General features: G+C 44.5%; 1 protein-coding gene across 1 annotated transcript; it reads left to right on the forward strand.

Moving 5' to 3' along the window:
* Nucleotides 1–628: 628 nt before the first annotated feature.
* On the forward strand, nt 629–15,046 carry LOC125717579 (heparan sulfate glucosamine 3-O-sulfotransferase 3B1-like). The gene is made up of 2 exons (XM_048990693.1): nt 629–1,510; nt 12,342–15,046. The coding sequence occupies exons 1-2, from the start codon at nt 939–941 to the stop codon at nt 12,958–12,960; spliced, it is 1,191 nt and encodes a 396-aa protein (XP_048846650.1). The 5' UTR covers nt 629–938; the 3' UTR covers nt 12,961–15,046.
* Nucleotides 15,047–17,192: the final 2,146 nt, after the last annotated feature.

Consider the following 17,192-nt stretch of genomic DNA (forward strand, 5'->3'; position numbering starts at 1 on the left):
TCTTTGCCTGGCATCCTCTGATTTTTCATTGTACTGTACTGATGTTTTGTTATGCAACAATATAAAATACAACAGTATTCGAGTGACCTGTTATTTCTAATAACGGTCTTTAAATAAAAAATAAATGTAATCAAACTTTTTGCTGCTTTGACGTTACCTTTATTTAGGCTAACAGAAATACAATCCGCTGTGAATTATAGCACGACGTTTGCAGCATAGTTAATTTGAGATCTAACCTAATAAAAACAACAGGCCTTTTACGCGAATAATAATAAATCGGTGTGCGAACTGCCGTTTTCCGTATCTGGAGCGTTGATATTAGGACAGTAGTAAGTTTGATTTTAAGATCTAAGTATGGCTATTACACTGTGGACAACCCAAATAAAAACGAGGACTACTAAAGGGAAAATGTATAAATACACGTAATACGTGGTAATCACTTTTCAATAAAATATTTTATCCGCTCAATAATATTGTCACCTAAGAAAATGATTTCCCCCCCCCTCTCTTCTGATAGGTCAGTATATATATACATGGGCGATTTATCAGTTGCCGGCTGCTGCCATAGGCTAGATTCGCTGTCAATCATACGCCTTTGCCTCGCCGCGTTACCCCGGCGCTGCGCAGGTTTTGCGCAGTGGCTTGGCGGACTGGCTACGGAGATGCGCCCGGAGAGAGCAGACGCTCGAGGATTCAGAGGAACCCCGGAGTGCACCGGTTAATAATAATGCTAATTTAAATCATTATGTATACATGGCGATAGACATAGTCAGGTACAGAATCAGTTTCACACTCCGTAACACTATCCTCTTAAGTGCACTTTTTCTATCTTTTTTGCACTTGCCGATTCTTTTTGCGATGTCTTTTGCTGTTTCTTCCAGGAATGAATAACTTTGCCAGTATGTCTGGCAGGACTGAAATTCTCATCCGAGAGTCTTATGGAATATAGTTTGGTTTGTCATAGTCTATATGTGGTCTTATTAAGCCCCGTGAAAAATAAACTCTTAATTTTGTGCATCATGTTTTTATTGTGGGTCTACATGCTATATTGCTGCGTCGGCTACAGTTCCACGATGCCAAGTTTTATGATGGACTCTGACCAAGGGAAGGACGTAGGTTTTGTCAGTGAAAATAAAGATGCACCGGGTAAAGACCTTGTGTCCAAATTGCTGCTAAGACCCAAGAGCCCACTGGCTCTGGATCCCGATTACAATTCACCTTCCGTCAGGACAGCTTCTCGGGAATTGTTGAATAATGATCTGGAAGCAGAGAAATCGGACGTTTGGGATGAAATCGGAGGGGAGCGGAGTTCCCTGGAACCGTGCGGCTTGTCGAGTTTTTCCAACGGGTCGGAGAGTAAAAAGCTGCCACAGGCGATTATCATCGGGGTGAAGAAGGGGGGCACGCGCGCGCTGCTGGAGTTTCTCCGCGTGCACCCGGACATCAGGGCCGTGGGAGCCGAACCCCACTTCTTCGACAGGAACTACAACAACGGGCTGGACTGGTACAGGTAAGGCTTTCCTGCAGAATATCATCATCAGAAGAAAATAAATAAATAAATCACCTACCAGTCTACTTCAACTAAGCCGGAAATTGCACATAAATTTTATTAATCTTATTTGAGGCTCTATAGGCAACCTGTTACAACTAGTGTTCTGCTTTTAAAAAGTTAAAGGAGCTTGTGCCTGAGATCATTTGAACTCCACTTCATTTTTTTCCCGACGTAATGCAATTACAAAAGTTTTCCTCATCAACATACAAATCCCGGCTCCTCTTCATTTTATTGGCCCACTACCATATAAATAATATACACACAGGTTTATATGGCTATTCGTGTTATATGTGGGGGGAAAAACAAATAAACCAATTCTTGTGGTAACTCGTGTAGACAACTGTTTTGCTGTATTGTTTAGTCTTTGGGGAAAATATATTTTCTAATTATTTGCGTTCTAGTCACCCTTTCATTGAAAAGTAACGTAGAAAGTATTATAATATTTCATAGGCCTAGATATGTACAATCAGAATATGTTTAAAATGTTATACATAGTGCGTTGAAAACATCCACGCGGTATTAGGCAACTCTTCGTAGGCATTTTATTACGGTACCGTACCTGCTTTGCCCGAAGATGTGTAACCAGCTCCGGGATGATTACAGAATGTTTAAGACATTTTAAAATAATAATTAAAAAATAATGCCACTGTTGTATATTTGGCATGGAGGTGTTTTTCTTTCAGAGGTATCAGCATTGTACACTGTGAACTAATCATAATGCCATAAACAATTAATAATTAAACACTTATTTTTGTCGCGATGGGTGAAGACCGCTTTTGTATTTTAACTCTATAAGTTATATGTTGAAAAGCCACATTGATAAAGATTAATGAACATGCATATTTCACGAATAAATGTTCACGCTTTGTTACTGACAGAGGAGCCGTGGAAAAAAAAGTTCTTTATCATTCTGACATTTTAGTTCTTATGTGAAGAAAAATCACCGAGACTATCGCCGACCGGTATTCTACGACAAATTCAATAAAAAAAGACGGAAGATATGTGGGCCTATACGTTTATTCCGAAGGGGGAGAGACAATTCGGCGGGTTTCTGAATAAAATAACAAGATTATGGTATAATAATCATTTTTACCTTCGCTTATCTGGCACGGGATCATTTTAAAACTTCCACATTTAATAATAAAAACAATTACATTTTTATTTTAGTTAAACTGGAGAACTGTTTTTAAAACCTTTTCAAATTACATGTTAAAATCGAGATCTTACAAGCGCAGATACTGATACTTTGCCAGGAGTTTCCAAAGAATTCATTATTTCCGCGGTAGTGTTTATTACAAGAGAAACAGTCACAATAATTGTGAAACGGGTCCACTTTTGGGAGTTCAACGTGGTTATTTTTGTTGTCGGCCTTGTCCTTAGAAGCTTTAGGTCACTTAAAGCTTTGTTTTGTCTCCCAAGTTAACCTGCTGAAGTCTAAACTACGGCCACCGGTATTACTTTCTTATCGCTTAATCGCTAATGGAATAACTGACGACGTCAATATGTTTCACTAGGGAATACAAACGAATAGGCCTATCTAAAAGGAGATGGTTTTTTTTACCAATTCAGGGACATAGCCCACAGTTAAATAATTACAGATGGGGATTAAGCAGGGCCGGTTGGAGATAAGGATGTCTTATAAAAATGGCAGACAAACAGCATATGGCCGTAGTGCTAAACTGCAGTTAGGCCTTTCTATGTCAGTCAGGTTTAAGTGTGAACAGGTCGCATCCAGTCATAGAACCAAGGTCTGCTGTGATCTGCCACGTGCATTAGGTTTATATATATATATATATATATATATATATATATATATATATATACACAGAGACACACACACATGAACAAGCTGCATAGTCACATGGTTCTGAAGGAGGATTTAAGAGATAAGCGCAGAACTCCACTGAATCGCACCTCTAAGGTCCTGCGTCTCTGACCGCCACATGCACGCAGGCGACCCCCCCGCCAGCGCCGGCAGACGGGACTTGGGAGCGTCCGCTCCGCTTTCGGAGAGCCCACTTTACAGCAATGCCCCCGAATGATGCTAATCTCGAAGCAGCCTAGCATGGGGGGCGATTTACCGATCCCTCCAACTTGCTCATGCTTTGCTGTGACATTACTACAGTCGGTTTCCTATATTATTCGTTTCTTAACTTACTTTGTATTTATTGTGTTTCGTCGTCTTGTTTATAACTATTGACCAACTGCCGCTAAACTTTATATGAACGTATAAAAGTATATAACAGTCGTTAGCACCATTTTTTTCGAGAATCTCCCCAAAGGAATCAATAAAGTGTCATTATTATTATTATTATTATTATTATTATTATTATTATTATTATTATTATTAACTCATAAAAGACACACCCAAGAATTCATACATTTGTACATTTGTATAAGTCTATGAAATTATAAAAGTAGGAAATTTGCTATATCCATCCATCCATCCATCCATTTTCCAAACCGCTTATCCTTCTGGGTCGCGGGGGGGGGGGGGTCCAGAAAATTTCTTATTAAAATATCCTCATAAGGCATGGGGGCCACCTCAACTCTAAAAAATAAATGCTGTCAAAGAAACACTAGGATTGATGTGTGTGAGTATAAGTGAGGAAAATAAAGAATGAGAAATGAGTGTTTTTTTATTATTGCAAACAGTTTCTCTGTTAAAACACACCGGCTGCTCCATAAAAGAGAGATTGCCCAAAAATGGTTAATCATTGGCCTAATCCTTAAGCACACCCGGCGTGGAGAGACAGAGCTCCCTTCAAAGACTGAAGCCGTGAGGCCGACACGGCCGTAAATGTGCGTGGTTCTGCTGGCCGTCCTGGTGGGAGCGGGTACTTAATGCTGATAGGGCCAGCAGGTCGTTAGAAGTGTGTTAATAACCAGCTAATGGACCTTTTATTAGGCAGGAACTTCACTCAGCGTTTTGAAATTGAGCAAAAAAGCAAATGGGCGCTTTACGATTTTCTTTATCAAGAACAGTTTCTCGGGATGCTACAGGATTGCGGAGCTTGCTGCGGGGATAGCCCACCGCTCGATTCTGTGCCAAAGTCAGCGCTGTGTGGAAACTAAATCGCCGAGTCTCTCCCTTTTCTTGTGAAATTGACATTGTCTGCATTCTGCGCTCGGTGGAGAGGAACAGGATCTCGGACTGCCTTGAGTCTCGCGAGCGGGAGTTCATTTGTTACGGGCGAGCAGCTGGCTCACTTCTCGGCCCGTGGAAAGTTTAGATAAGCGATTCTTTTAGAGAAGATAAACAGACGACCAGCAGGACTTCTTCAGAGGAGAGGAAACCATATTTCATCATTAATATCCCAAGCCCTTCTATAAATGTCAGACACTAACAGTCGGTGAAGAGACATGCGGTTAATGAGCGAGGCTTACAGGGCAGTGCTGGGGCGGGGGGGGTCATTGTTGATTACGTATAGAGCAGTTTGCAGGCCTTGAACTACAATGTGAGACGAGTCCTGGTATGCGAGCCCCCTCTGTTTGAACTGTCGGCGGTTGTGTAATGCTCTCTGCGGTTTGGTTGATTTTCACAAGGCCGGCAATCACTGGAAGTGCGCCTAACCTTTCCCACTATCTCCCTGGGAGTCTAAGGGGCATCTGAGTCTAAGTCAATGATGTTAGTGCGTGTCGAGAGAAATGGATACAGGAGGGAGGATAAACAAGACAGATTACAGAAAGCGGACCTGAATAGTTCACTGCATGTAAAAGTTTGTCCCCCGGGTATGAAAGCAATAGAATGCAGAGTTCCTGGCATTTCTGTAATCCTGAGTGCCTGTAGTGGTAGGGTTGTGAAAAACAAGAATATTACCCCCCAACTTTTACATTACGTGAACTGCAAATCTCTGACGGCTTTGATCTCGAAACGACCCGCTTTGTCTTCTGGAGGCGATCGCTGTCCTTGTGATGGGTGACTGACCTGTACAATGGCTCAGAAGTGCAGTTACAGCTCTGTGGCGAAATATCCCAGCATGCATTTCGGTTGCTGCAGCATTCTAAACACCGCCGGTCTTTCGTCGAGTATCGCTACTCTAAGGTTTGATTGGCGTAAACATAAAACTGAAGGTAGGAGGAAGCTTTGCGCATGCCAGCAAGCACTAGTTTGGCCGTCAATCCAAGATAATTAGCCCGAAGATACAGGTCAGCTCTGACAACAAAATGGCCTCAGGTCTGAATTCTTTGTGACTCGAGCATCACCTCCTGGCAACAAATGCGAGGTGCCTGCACCTGCACTACAGAAATCGCCATAGAAACAAGTCACATTACCCAATCTGAGACGTATCGCATTGCAGATGGCCCTTGGGATCTTGCTCTTCGGCAGATAAATGATGTCTGTGCTTGTGTTGTAAATTTCTAAAGCTGGAGATTTACTCGATATTTACTGAAAAAGGTCTTTGCCCCAATTTTTAAAACAGCCCAGCTGCAGCAGGAACAGCACAGAGTTGGCGTCCTGAGCTACTCTTACATTTGAGAGCGTGCTGCCCCAGATTTGTAGGGCAAGAAAGAAGTAGTGGGGTAATTGACCACTGACTACTCCAGTGTCCTGGTCCTCAGTGGGAGGGTACTGGGCCCCGCCCACAAACATGACATTTACCCCCTTGTAGTCCGGCCCCTCCCTCTGGAGTCAAACACAATGGAGTTTGGGCTTGGCAGGAGCCAATGCGTGTCAAAAAACCTCCTGTCGCCAGAAGAAAGGGGACATTTGGCAAGCAGTTCGAACCCCATTCATTATAACCCAAAGAAGAAGACATTTGTTATTCTGGGGGTGGGGGGGGGGGCTCCAGAAATCATTTGTTGTTATTCTCTTCAACTGAAGACACATGGGAGAGCATAATGCGAGAAGGAACTGAAAGGAACTCCAGGGAACTGGAGATATGGTTCATGCCATGTTGCTTTGTTCGGTCCTGTGTTACCCGCCGTCCCCCCCGTTTTTTTTTTTTGGCCCTCTGTGTACCCCTCCCCATGCCAGTGAAGCTGGAAGTCCATTACTCCAATCAGTTGACCGTTCGTCGCCGCTCAGCAAACACTTGCTCAGTCGGAATGGGCCTCATTTTTCTGCAGAGGATGAGATTGGCCAAAAGCAGTTAATCGTCGGTCTAATCCTTGAGCGCGCTCTGTGAGAAGCGGCAGAACTCTTAAAGGCTGGACCTGTGAGCCTCACGTGGCCCTAAATTCCTGCATGTTCTCTGGGTGTCATGTGGCGAGCAGGTGTTGATAGGGCCATTAGATTGGTACAAGAACACTTTTCATACCCTCCATGCCTGCAGGGGGCACTGGAGAACATATCTCAGACTTTCAAACCAAGCAGACGGTTGTAATATGCATTGTGAGATGAAGTCTTTTAGAAGGATATGACTTAGATCCTAGAATCTATCAGTACATTGGCTTTTCCTTCTATGAGCTGGTTTGGAACAACAGAGTGAGTGTTCTTCTCTGTTCCCTTCAGAGGAACCTTAAGGAGACAGGGAACCCTGTCATATTTCTCAGGTACGAATGCAACACAGATGCACTTGCATTACAATGCAGCTTCCCATAAGATAATGCCAGCTCTAGACTTTCCCATCAGTATTGAAAGTAAACATAATAGCAAATCTGAAGTCCTTATTATCCTGAGAATGCCATGGTGCTACCCCAACCCATACTAACTACAGGAACCTTTCGTTTGAAAATTACACGACTGCAGTGCCCCCTGTAGGCATGGAGGATAAAAAATTTAAACTATACTATTTAAACTATACTAAAAATATAGTTTAATACCTTTTAGTAAAATCCTTGGGCCTCTAATTACATGCCCCCTGGGGAGCATATAGTCATATTTTAAAGAGCCAGAAAAGTTGAACATAAACCAAAATGTTTCTTAAATTGTGTTGAACATACGGTGAATTAGCTCAAATGGGTTTATTTAGTTGGGCGATAGAGTCTTAAAAGAAAATTGTTTTTCAAATACTGTCATTTCAGTTTTACTGTTTTGAATATAAAATAAACAGCATATGGTGAATGCAGCTCTTTGGTAACATGCTTCTGACTCGTCTCCTAGACACAGTCCTGCTCCGCATGCAGTCAGACCTGCCTCACAGTCCAGACACAGCTGTCAGCTTAATCCCAGGCGACCGCATCAATATCCTGTGGCCAGTGCTCCCTAGAAATGAAACAAGGCAAACGGAGAACAGAAATGTGCTTCTTTTGACTTTTAATTCTCTGTTTAGCCTCAGTTTTTCCTTGCAAGGCCGCTGCCTTTTAGGAAGTCCTCAGTGAAAAGGGCAAATGCAGAGATGGTGCAACGTTCCCTCAGTGTTGCCGTTGGCATAAACGTGTCGATGTTGGAGCGGGTTTATAGAAGCCTGTCGCAGCTAGGTGTAAAACTGTTGCATCAGGTGTTTACTTTAACCGTCACACTTATTCACGGCAGATGCCTATTGGGCAATGGTGTCTGCATGTAAGCTGTGTTCCCATTGGGCGCACATATCTCCCAGCGAGCTGTGCTCCTATTGGCCCATCCAGAGGAATGGGCTCACATGGCTGGCACTGCAGCATCACACCTCCCCGTGCTGGATTTCTTTCTCACCCCTAGCGTTGCATGTGTGGAGTCTGTATGTCCGAACCATGTTGGCATGGGTGTCCTCCCACAGTCCAAAAAATGCAGGCGGAATCTGTCTCTCAGAATTCCCCTTGGTGTGATTGTGTGCGTGACTGCCTGCCATGTGATGGACTGGCACCCCGCCCAGGGTCTCCCTCGCCTCGTGCCCTCTGTTGCCTGGGATGGCGTCCAAACTCCCCAAGAGCCTGTACTGCATAAGTGGTTATGGAAGACGGATGGGTAAAAGATTATTCCGAGTGGCGCTACCTTCCAGCGTGCAGTTTAAAGAAGGCTTTCTTGAACAGATCCAGTTTAAGAACCTTAGTTTAATGGTTCTGCTGCAGAATCCTTAAAGCTGTGGTCTTTTTCAAGACACACCGCTAGAATAAGTATAAATGTAGATGTAGTGTTGACGTAAATAGGGGATCTTATGTTCATGTCTAAATCCCTGAGCAGATGCCTCAGGGCGGAAACGTGCTTTGACAGATCAAGTAGTGCTAAACGGTCATGTATTGCAAGCCCCAATGAACTCAAGGTCCAAGGACCATGTTCTCCACCCTGTGGAGACCTGGAGACTGATCTGCACTCAGTACACCTGTCAGGCATAGAGGGAGGAGAGGACTGAGAAGAATGAAATGCTTAACTCGCTTAACATGCTTTCTGTGTTCTGCTCTGCTGCCTGGGGTAATCAGCATTGGTTAACATCCTAGTTAGCTGTGAGGGCCCTGTAATTGTGACTGAGTGTAATAGGAGCCAAGAGGGGGCCCCATCGATGCACCGCGGGGCCACGTCGTTTACAATCATTGGCTCATGTGCGAATCACAGGCTCAGCAGTGTGTCGCAATGTGTAATGGGGACAAATCCATTTACGTAATAAATTTTTTTTTTACATTAATTACAATGTCCTGTGTTAACCATCTCCATTGTTTTGGAACGTCTGAGAGATCGCAGTAATGGCTTTCTGTTCACAATCCCCATGATTGGCTGCACGGCCTCTGATTTACGACTCTGCCGCGCAACACGAAAGACACAGCAAGACGTTTGTCTCTGGAGGATTAAATATTGAACATTTTGTGTTATTACTTTCTAGGAAAAAGATGAAAAACAAACGCGACCCCCCGACTGGGCGAAACCTTTCGCATGATTGCTTTTAAATGGCACTGATTTGATTTTTCAGGGATTGAGAATCACGAGGTTTAGTATCTGATTCTAATCGTAAACGCATGTTTTTATATGGGATGAAAATTGGGGAATCGCTGTAACAATCTACTGAGTTGAATTGCTGGTAATTGAATTTCAGCGTCATTTTAACCTTTGAGAAAGTTGGTCTCCTGTCAGTGGTTTAACAAAAACAATGTATCTCCTAATCGGTCAATGGCTTCTGCTGCCAGTGATCTTGGCAGCATCTAACGTTGGAAACCTCCTCCCCCCCCCGCCCTGAAATTCAACACCTGTAGAGGGGAAACACAGGTTAAGAAACGTGAGCCGGGGATGGATTCAAACCCATAACTTCTTGATTGATTTAAAAAGAGGGCAGAAATAAATGGTTTTACTAACACTCCCGAATCCCTAAGCAGGTCTTTACGGGGAAAATCGAGGCCCCACACAGATGGCTTAATCCCCTTCTGAAGGGGTCGTGCAAACGGCAGGCTGCCGTGTCTCCCTGTGCTGTGCTTTGGCATCCGTTTCACTCCAATACACGAGCCTTGAGAGAGCTACTGGAAACACTCAAACCAGAACCATTTAGTAAGGCGAATACCTGCCTTCGATCAGACTCCTTGGCACCTGAAAAACATCAACACACGTGCTAACTGAGAAGACTTTGCGGCCATTTTGACTTCTGCGTGTTATTCCTTTTCGAGGAGAGAGGGGATATGTCATAATGACAGAACAGTCAACCATTATTCATTCTTAGTAACTGTTTTCTGGTAGGAAGTCTAGTAACGTCCAACAATGCCATTGAGGAATGCCCCGTATGTGACGTTACTGTTGTACCTCTGAGCAGACTAGATTCTAAAAATAAATCTGTGTATGTGTTCTATTGATGGAATTTATTCATTATAAATAGCACGCACATAGAGAAAAGGAAGTTATCTGTTTTTTGTTGTCTCAGTGACTCATCCCACGGCAGTCACCTGACCTACCCTAGAAATGACATCATAATGTTTCACATTCAGCGATGTAAAAAATTCCCGCAGTCCGTGGCCCCGCCTTCTTCGTACCACTAGCTCTCTGCTGGGTGACAACCTTTTAACAATGGCAAAGACTGCTTGGTGTCAGAGTCATTTAAAAAGATATCCCATAAATCATATCGGAATAATAGACATCTTCCCTCTAAAAGCCACTGGCCCTTTAATAGCTCTGCCATCTTAATTTCTTTTTTCACTCTCATTCCATCCATTCTTCTACCACTTCATTGACAAGAAGAAATAGCCCAGTAGGGGGTTGTGGTTTTGAATCCCTGATGAGAGTCTCTGATTGGATCCTCTAAGTAGGAACAGTTTAATCTGTCCCACAGATGCTTGTTATTAACGCGGAAGAAGAAAATGTTAAATACAAAGGGCCTTATTCGGGCCCCAGAGGGGGACATAGTCCCAAACACAGAGCACAGACTAAGGTACCCCCCCCCCCACCCGTGAAGCCTTCACTGATGTTCGGTTACTTCCTGTTCCCAAGATCGTTTCTTTGATCTTGAGTTAAATACAAACAATGGATTTCAAGTTTTCAGGTTATGGGTCTATTGGAGGCTCTCGAAGATGGAGTCGGGCATCCTGGTCAGTCTTTCAACGGTGTGAACTATGCAAGATCCATAAAGCACCTAGAGATCCCAGGCACCCCAGAATCACGCATAAATTGTATCCCTTCCCTCTACTGTAAGTCAGAAAAATGAATAAATGTAATATTAAATGTAATTCAAAGATATTTTGAAGAGGCACACTTCTACCCTGAACATTCCCACACAGATTCTCCTTTCCCAAATGGATTAGTGTGGTTTTTTTTTGCACTGTATAACAATAGCAGAACCCAAAGGACATGCTGAAGGATTGGGTAAGAAAGAGACCAACTGCACCAGGTAATTAGTGGGGTTTACACTCCCAGACCATGCTACAGGTCTTCTGAAGCGGCAGTAATCAGGGAGGCGTGATGAAACCCAGGCCACTTGGTCCTGGGGGAAACCGTAAAATGTAGAGATATCCTCAGCACAGAGCCTGCAAATCCAGCCTTTTGTTGCCAGTGAATGAGAAACTCTTGGGTCTCCTTATTCCCCCACTTGAGAATCATTGCCAGACATTGGCTGCTCGCAAATAAAAGAGCATTTGTTTATCTTGTGGCTTTAGGTAGGAGTCCGGCCCCGTGTCTCTGTTTGTGGAAATTGCTTCCTGCCGTACATCGACCCTTTTCCCCACCAAAACAGAGAAGCTGCCACCAAAAATTCGGAGAGAATCCTCAGTCCAATGACAAGAGGTATCTGGGGCACAAATCTTCATCCTGGGCTGTGAACCTGTAAGCTTCTGGCTGGAAATCCTCTTCTGTTGCCTGCAGGAGCCCAGCCCAGTGTTAGGCTGTAGTTAAAAGATAGGATTTCAGTATAGCCTGAAGATACCGAGAAAATATTGTACCCTTTAGCAGGTAGTAAAGAACTATGGCCTCGAAGCATCATGAAAACATCTCACCCTTTGGCAGTCGTCTTCTCACATTTCCATAAGCATTCTTATCACTTCCACGTAATCCGCTCTCGTCAGTGCTGCTTTTCTGACATTCAACACCACATTCCCCTGGAATAGAATACGTTTGCCTAAAAACAAACAACCGTGTTTTCCGAATAGCTGCTTGATTACGGGTCTGCAGGTAAACGATCTCCTTCCTTACCCAGGTTCCTTTTGGAAGTTGAAAGGTGATCCATAAGTCGCCACAGGTGTGACTTCGGCCTCAGCAAGCACGTTCCTGTCTAAATCCCTTTCTTTAAATTCACCACATGTGTTTAAATAGGGTCCACCTGTCCCTATTGCCAGGGTCCTCTTCTATAAAGGAGATTAGTCTTGACTTGTTCCCCAACGTGGACAGTGCATACAGGTCAGCATGAGGTAAAGATCTCCCAAGTTTTAAGCACAGAGGATGTAAAGGGTTAAAGTTTGAAAGGGCTGAAACTTTTCCACAACATCTGATGCAACTATATTATTAATTCCATTCTTCTCTCCACAGGGACTTAATGCCGAAAACTCTTGAAGGTCAGATTACCATGGAGAAGACCCCCAGTTACTTCGTGACCCGGGAGGCCCCGGCCCGGATCTACGCCATGTCCCGGGACACCAAGCTGATCGTGGTGGTGAGGGATCCCGTCACCCGAGCCATCTCCGACTACACCCAGACACTGTCCAAGAAGCCCGATATCCCCACCTTTGAGAGCTTGACCTTCAAGAACCGGAGCACGGGCCTCATTGACACCTCCTGGAGCGCCATCCAGATCGGGCTCTACGCCAAGCACCTGGACAACTGGCTGCGCTTCTTCCCCTTGGGCCAGATGCTGTTCGTGAGCGGCGAGCGGCTGATCCGCGACCCGGCTGGTGAGATGGCCCGCGTGCAGGACTTTCTGGGCCTCAAGCGCATCGTCACGGACAAGCACTTCTACTTCAACCACACTAAGGGCTTTCCCTGCCTGAAGAAGGCAGAGGGGAGTAGCAAGCCCCACTGCCTGGGCAAGACTAAGGGCAGGACCCATCCCAACATTGACCCAGATGTAGTGAGACGACTGCGGGATTTCTATAGGCCGTTTAACATGAAGTTCTATCAAATGACCGGACGAGACTTTGGTTGGGAATAGAGGACTCCTAGTTTGGTTGGGAATCAAGAGGATACCTAGTTTTAAAAAACAAAAGGTGAAGATGTCGTCGCTTGTGTAAACTGTACAGAAATCTATTCTATGGTAATTTATTTTGACTTTCCAAGCAATCGTCTCACTAAGCTGCCTAGTCACTTTTGTGCATCGTGGGTCACATCCAGGCCACACTATTGGTAATTCTGCATTCGCGCCTGTGTTTCCTTCCTTCATCGGAGTCGAAGGTGCTCCCCGGCACCGGGAATCAAGCAGGAACGAGGAAAACGGCACGGGTGACCACATGAAACGGCAAGACACTCGAAAAGGAACCAAAAATGCTGTGTTACGGGTATTTTCAACACACAGGGCAGGGAAAACATTATATTTATCTGATGTGTAAAGCTCTTCTGGTCCCTTGGTTTTTTTTTTAACTACGGGGTTTCTTTAGATCTATAGTGGAAGTTATGCTTGATTGGAGATGTCCCATAATTCAGCTTTAACACTGGCATGACCTCCTGAGAGGTACATAGCCCACTTAGCCGAACCAGGATGCGTCTCCAGTAATGTAAGGTAATGCTTATTAAATAGTAGGTAAATTGATATACTAATCCATACTCATGGCAGTAATTACATGGAAAGAACATCTTGGCTTCTCAGCCTTTGCCCACAAATAGCTGATCCATCACAGAATAAATGACCTGGGAGTGACAGCAAGGTCTAATCTGATAAAGAGACCCAGGCCTTAGGTCCAGACCCTGTCTTTTATTCCATTGTCCGGTCAAAATGACTCTCCCTCTTGCTGGAAAATGAGCACATTCGTCAGAAACGGGTCACGGTGCCAAAGTCTCGGCGTGGTGGATGGATCTCCTCCAAGTCCAACATTCGAGCCTATCTCTGCGGCACACCTTCAGCTGGTTTCGGGAACCGACTCAGTTACATTCTGAGCTTGAATTTGAACGTGCTTGAGACTGAGTAGCTCAATAGCTGTAGACCAAGCCTCAAGTGGTCATGCTTGGCTTTTGTCTTCAGCCCTGGATGACAGGGTGGTATGTGTCTCAGCAGTTTAGGCCTTCGTGCCTGTGACAGTTGCTGGTTCAAATCCAAGGTTTGCCAGGCTGGTTTCTCCATTGGCCCCTTGAGCGAGGCCTTTAGCTCCCAACTGCTTAAGGGAACTGTCTCACCCAGTCTTCTCAACTGTATGTCTCTTTGGATAAAAGTCTCTGATAAATAGCGGTAAATGTACTCCCTTTATGAGTAGCGGGAGAATGCTGTAGAAATTTCCACGCATCTCTACGGTCATTGAGATCTTTGTGTGGACATTAGCCCCGATTACATGCAGGGAACCACCACAAGTGTGCATTCTGTGCAATGCAACGTAAAGCGTAAAAGTCCTGCGTGGTGGCTTATCCCCATGAACTAAAGTGCCTCAAGTACTGGGGCAACGAAAATTAAACAATGATTGGGCGTCCTGTACGCACTTCACCCGTCTGGATCGTTAAGGGACTGTGTCATTCTCCTGCGAAGCGCACAGCAGTTGACAGTTAATGTTTTGGTGTTTGAACAGAGGTTTTCTCGGGGTGTGAACCAGAAGCAGACAGGCAGACACCCAGAGTTTTCTATGTCAGGCCTCCAAACACTTCCTGTTCCGCACTTCCTGTTGTCTTTATTTTCTATTTCTGAGTGGAAGCATAGCTGCCGCGCAGAAACTAACCCTGACAATGCAGACTTTTAAAAGTTGTTTGAAATAGTAATAACGGTAATAAATAAACAGATGCAAGCAGTGGGGTTTGAACGGATCGACGGAGTTTAAATCACCGCTCTGGTTTACGGTTGAGTTTTATTCAACCCTAGAGATATGCAAATCTTACGTTATTTTTTTGTTTGGTACTGTTTGACTAAAAAAGTTATTTCATACTGCAAATGTGTACATATATAGAAATGTTATTCAAATATTTTGTGGTGTGTACATTTAAAAAAAAAAAAAACAGAACGAAAAATCTTTTTACGCAATCAAAAGACAAAACTTTTCTAGAGTACCGAGCATTTATGATATGTCTTCTTATGAATTAATAAAGTATATTTTATCAAAACCACACTGTTTTTTCCTTTAACCTCCTGCAGTTTGTTTGCACCCACTGTTTGTGGTCTGGAAGTGAACATGTTTGTCTCCTAGGGAGATTGAGATTGCACAGATAGAGAGAGCAGCATGTTCTTTCCACGTCGATCTGTTTTACCGATTTCTCGTAAGCCTGTCTGCAAATGCCATGGCAACACAGCAGCCAATCTGCCACCGATGCAAGGATCCTTTCGTTGCTCAAAGGATTATGGGTGTTTGGACACAACCGCCGACTTGAGAAGCCGCGAATGTCCCAAACGAGAAAATCTGAACTTCTTTTTCCTTTCAAATCAAGGCCCCCCTTAGGGCTATAGCTGCATTTCTTACGCTTCTAACATACCTCTGTTTCCGAGTTCTGAATTCTGTCTACAAGTTTTCCAGCACAAAATGGCTGCGGCAGAGGTTTCCTGTCAACACGTCATCCTCGATGTGCGGAGGATGTAGCAAAACCGCCATCGGGGGTGGAGAGATCTTCGCGTCAGAGAGATCAGGGCTTTGATGCGTGCAACCCAGACTACAACAGTGCCCTAGGTTAGCTCATTCCTATGCTCTGTCAAATTTCTGTGGCAGCATGTTAACTTGTGCACAGACAAACCTACCTGAGGGTTAGAGATTCCCCCAGTTTGCCTCTCACACCTTTTTCTGTTTTTTTTTTTTTTGTGCTACCAGCTAGTGCAAATTATTATGCTGCCTGTTCTCCATTTACAATTTTATCCATAGTGCACCAGTTCAGCACACGTTCTTTTATTCTTCTGTGGCCTCGAAACACTTTACAGTGACGCTGTCAGAGTGTCATGAACAGCATGGCTACAAACTTACTGACGGGGGCGGGGGGGGGGGTGATACAACTTATTGGAATATTTCCTGGGGAGTGCTGTAGCCTGCATGAGAATGAATGTACATTTTACATGAGCTCATATTCACTAAAACCAAGTTAGGAAACCATATCAATGAGGTTCATTTGATCTTTGTGTGTGTGTGTGTGTGTGTGTGTGTGTGTGTGTATACACACACACACACGCACATATACATGTATTTATTAGTACTTATTATATGTGCTACACGCACATCTTTTTCACCAGATTCTTTTGAGTCTAGAAATGTCCGAAATGTGAAAGACAGGAGCATCATCCATCTCCCAAAAACTGCTGATCCAGTATGAGCTCATGCTGAGTCTGGAAGCGGTCCCAGTAAGCGTGGGGCACGAAGCAGGGAGCGCCCCGGATGGCACGCCAGACCACACACACACACACACACACACACATGCACACCGGCCAGTTCAGGAGGAATTGGGAATACCTGATTACGGAAACCTACACAAACATGGAGAGAACATGCAAACTCCACACACACACTCACACAGAGTCCGCAACACTCACAACCACAACCCCAGACGCTGCTGACCACCGTGGGCAGGACATTTGCTGAATATTTAGCCAAACTAAAAGTATTAAACGGATTGAAAAGAAATACAAGTAAACTTTTCAAGAAGCTGCTGAACGTTAGACTGACGCACATTAAACTGATGAAGTCATTCAAGAAACGGGGTGTGGGGCATTCTGGGTAATGCAATGAGAAGATGCAGTGCATGCTGGGAATACAGTAAACACATATGGAGGTATACGCCAGACAGGTGCCTCCCCTCAGAGACATCCTGGACGCTTGGAAAGCCACCTCGCCTCACTAATGCCCCCCCGGGACTGTCGCGTCCGCGGTGTCACCTCTCATCCCAGGCAACAGCGCGTTGCATAAGCCCAGAGGAGCCAGTGTGAGGGAAGAGTTGGGAGATGCTTCAAAACCACCAGTGAAATCAGCCCCGCCACTGGGGGGAGCACTACCCCGAGACGATAGGAAGTCACACCAGCAACGTCAACGCTGTATAATACCGAGTGCATCCCATACAGCCTGATTTTAGCCATTCATGGGAGTAAATAAGACTCAAATAACGCAATCCCTTAAAATTCAATTCTCGTTACTTTCACGACTGCAGGGCAAAATTCATCCCATGTGTAATTCGGGTTGTTTGTTCGTTTTCTTCCCCTTTGCTCGCAGTAATATCTCAGCTTTGGCACAGCGCTGCCTCTTGTGTCAACAAGCCTGGAATAATTGCTCCCTTCAGAAG

The sequence above is a fragment of the Brienomyrus brachyistius genome, chromosome 22 (assembly GCF_023856365.1).
Source record: "Brienomyrus brachyistius isolate T26 chromosome 22, BBRACH_0.4, whole genome shotgun sequence".
NCBI classification, from domain to species: domain Eukaryota; kingdom Metazoa; phylum Chordata; class Actinopteri; order Osteoglossiformes; family Mormyridae; genus Brienomyrus; species Brienomyrus brachyistius.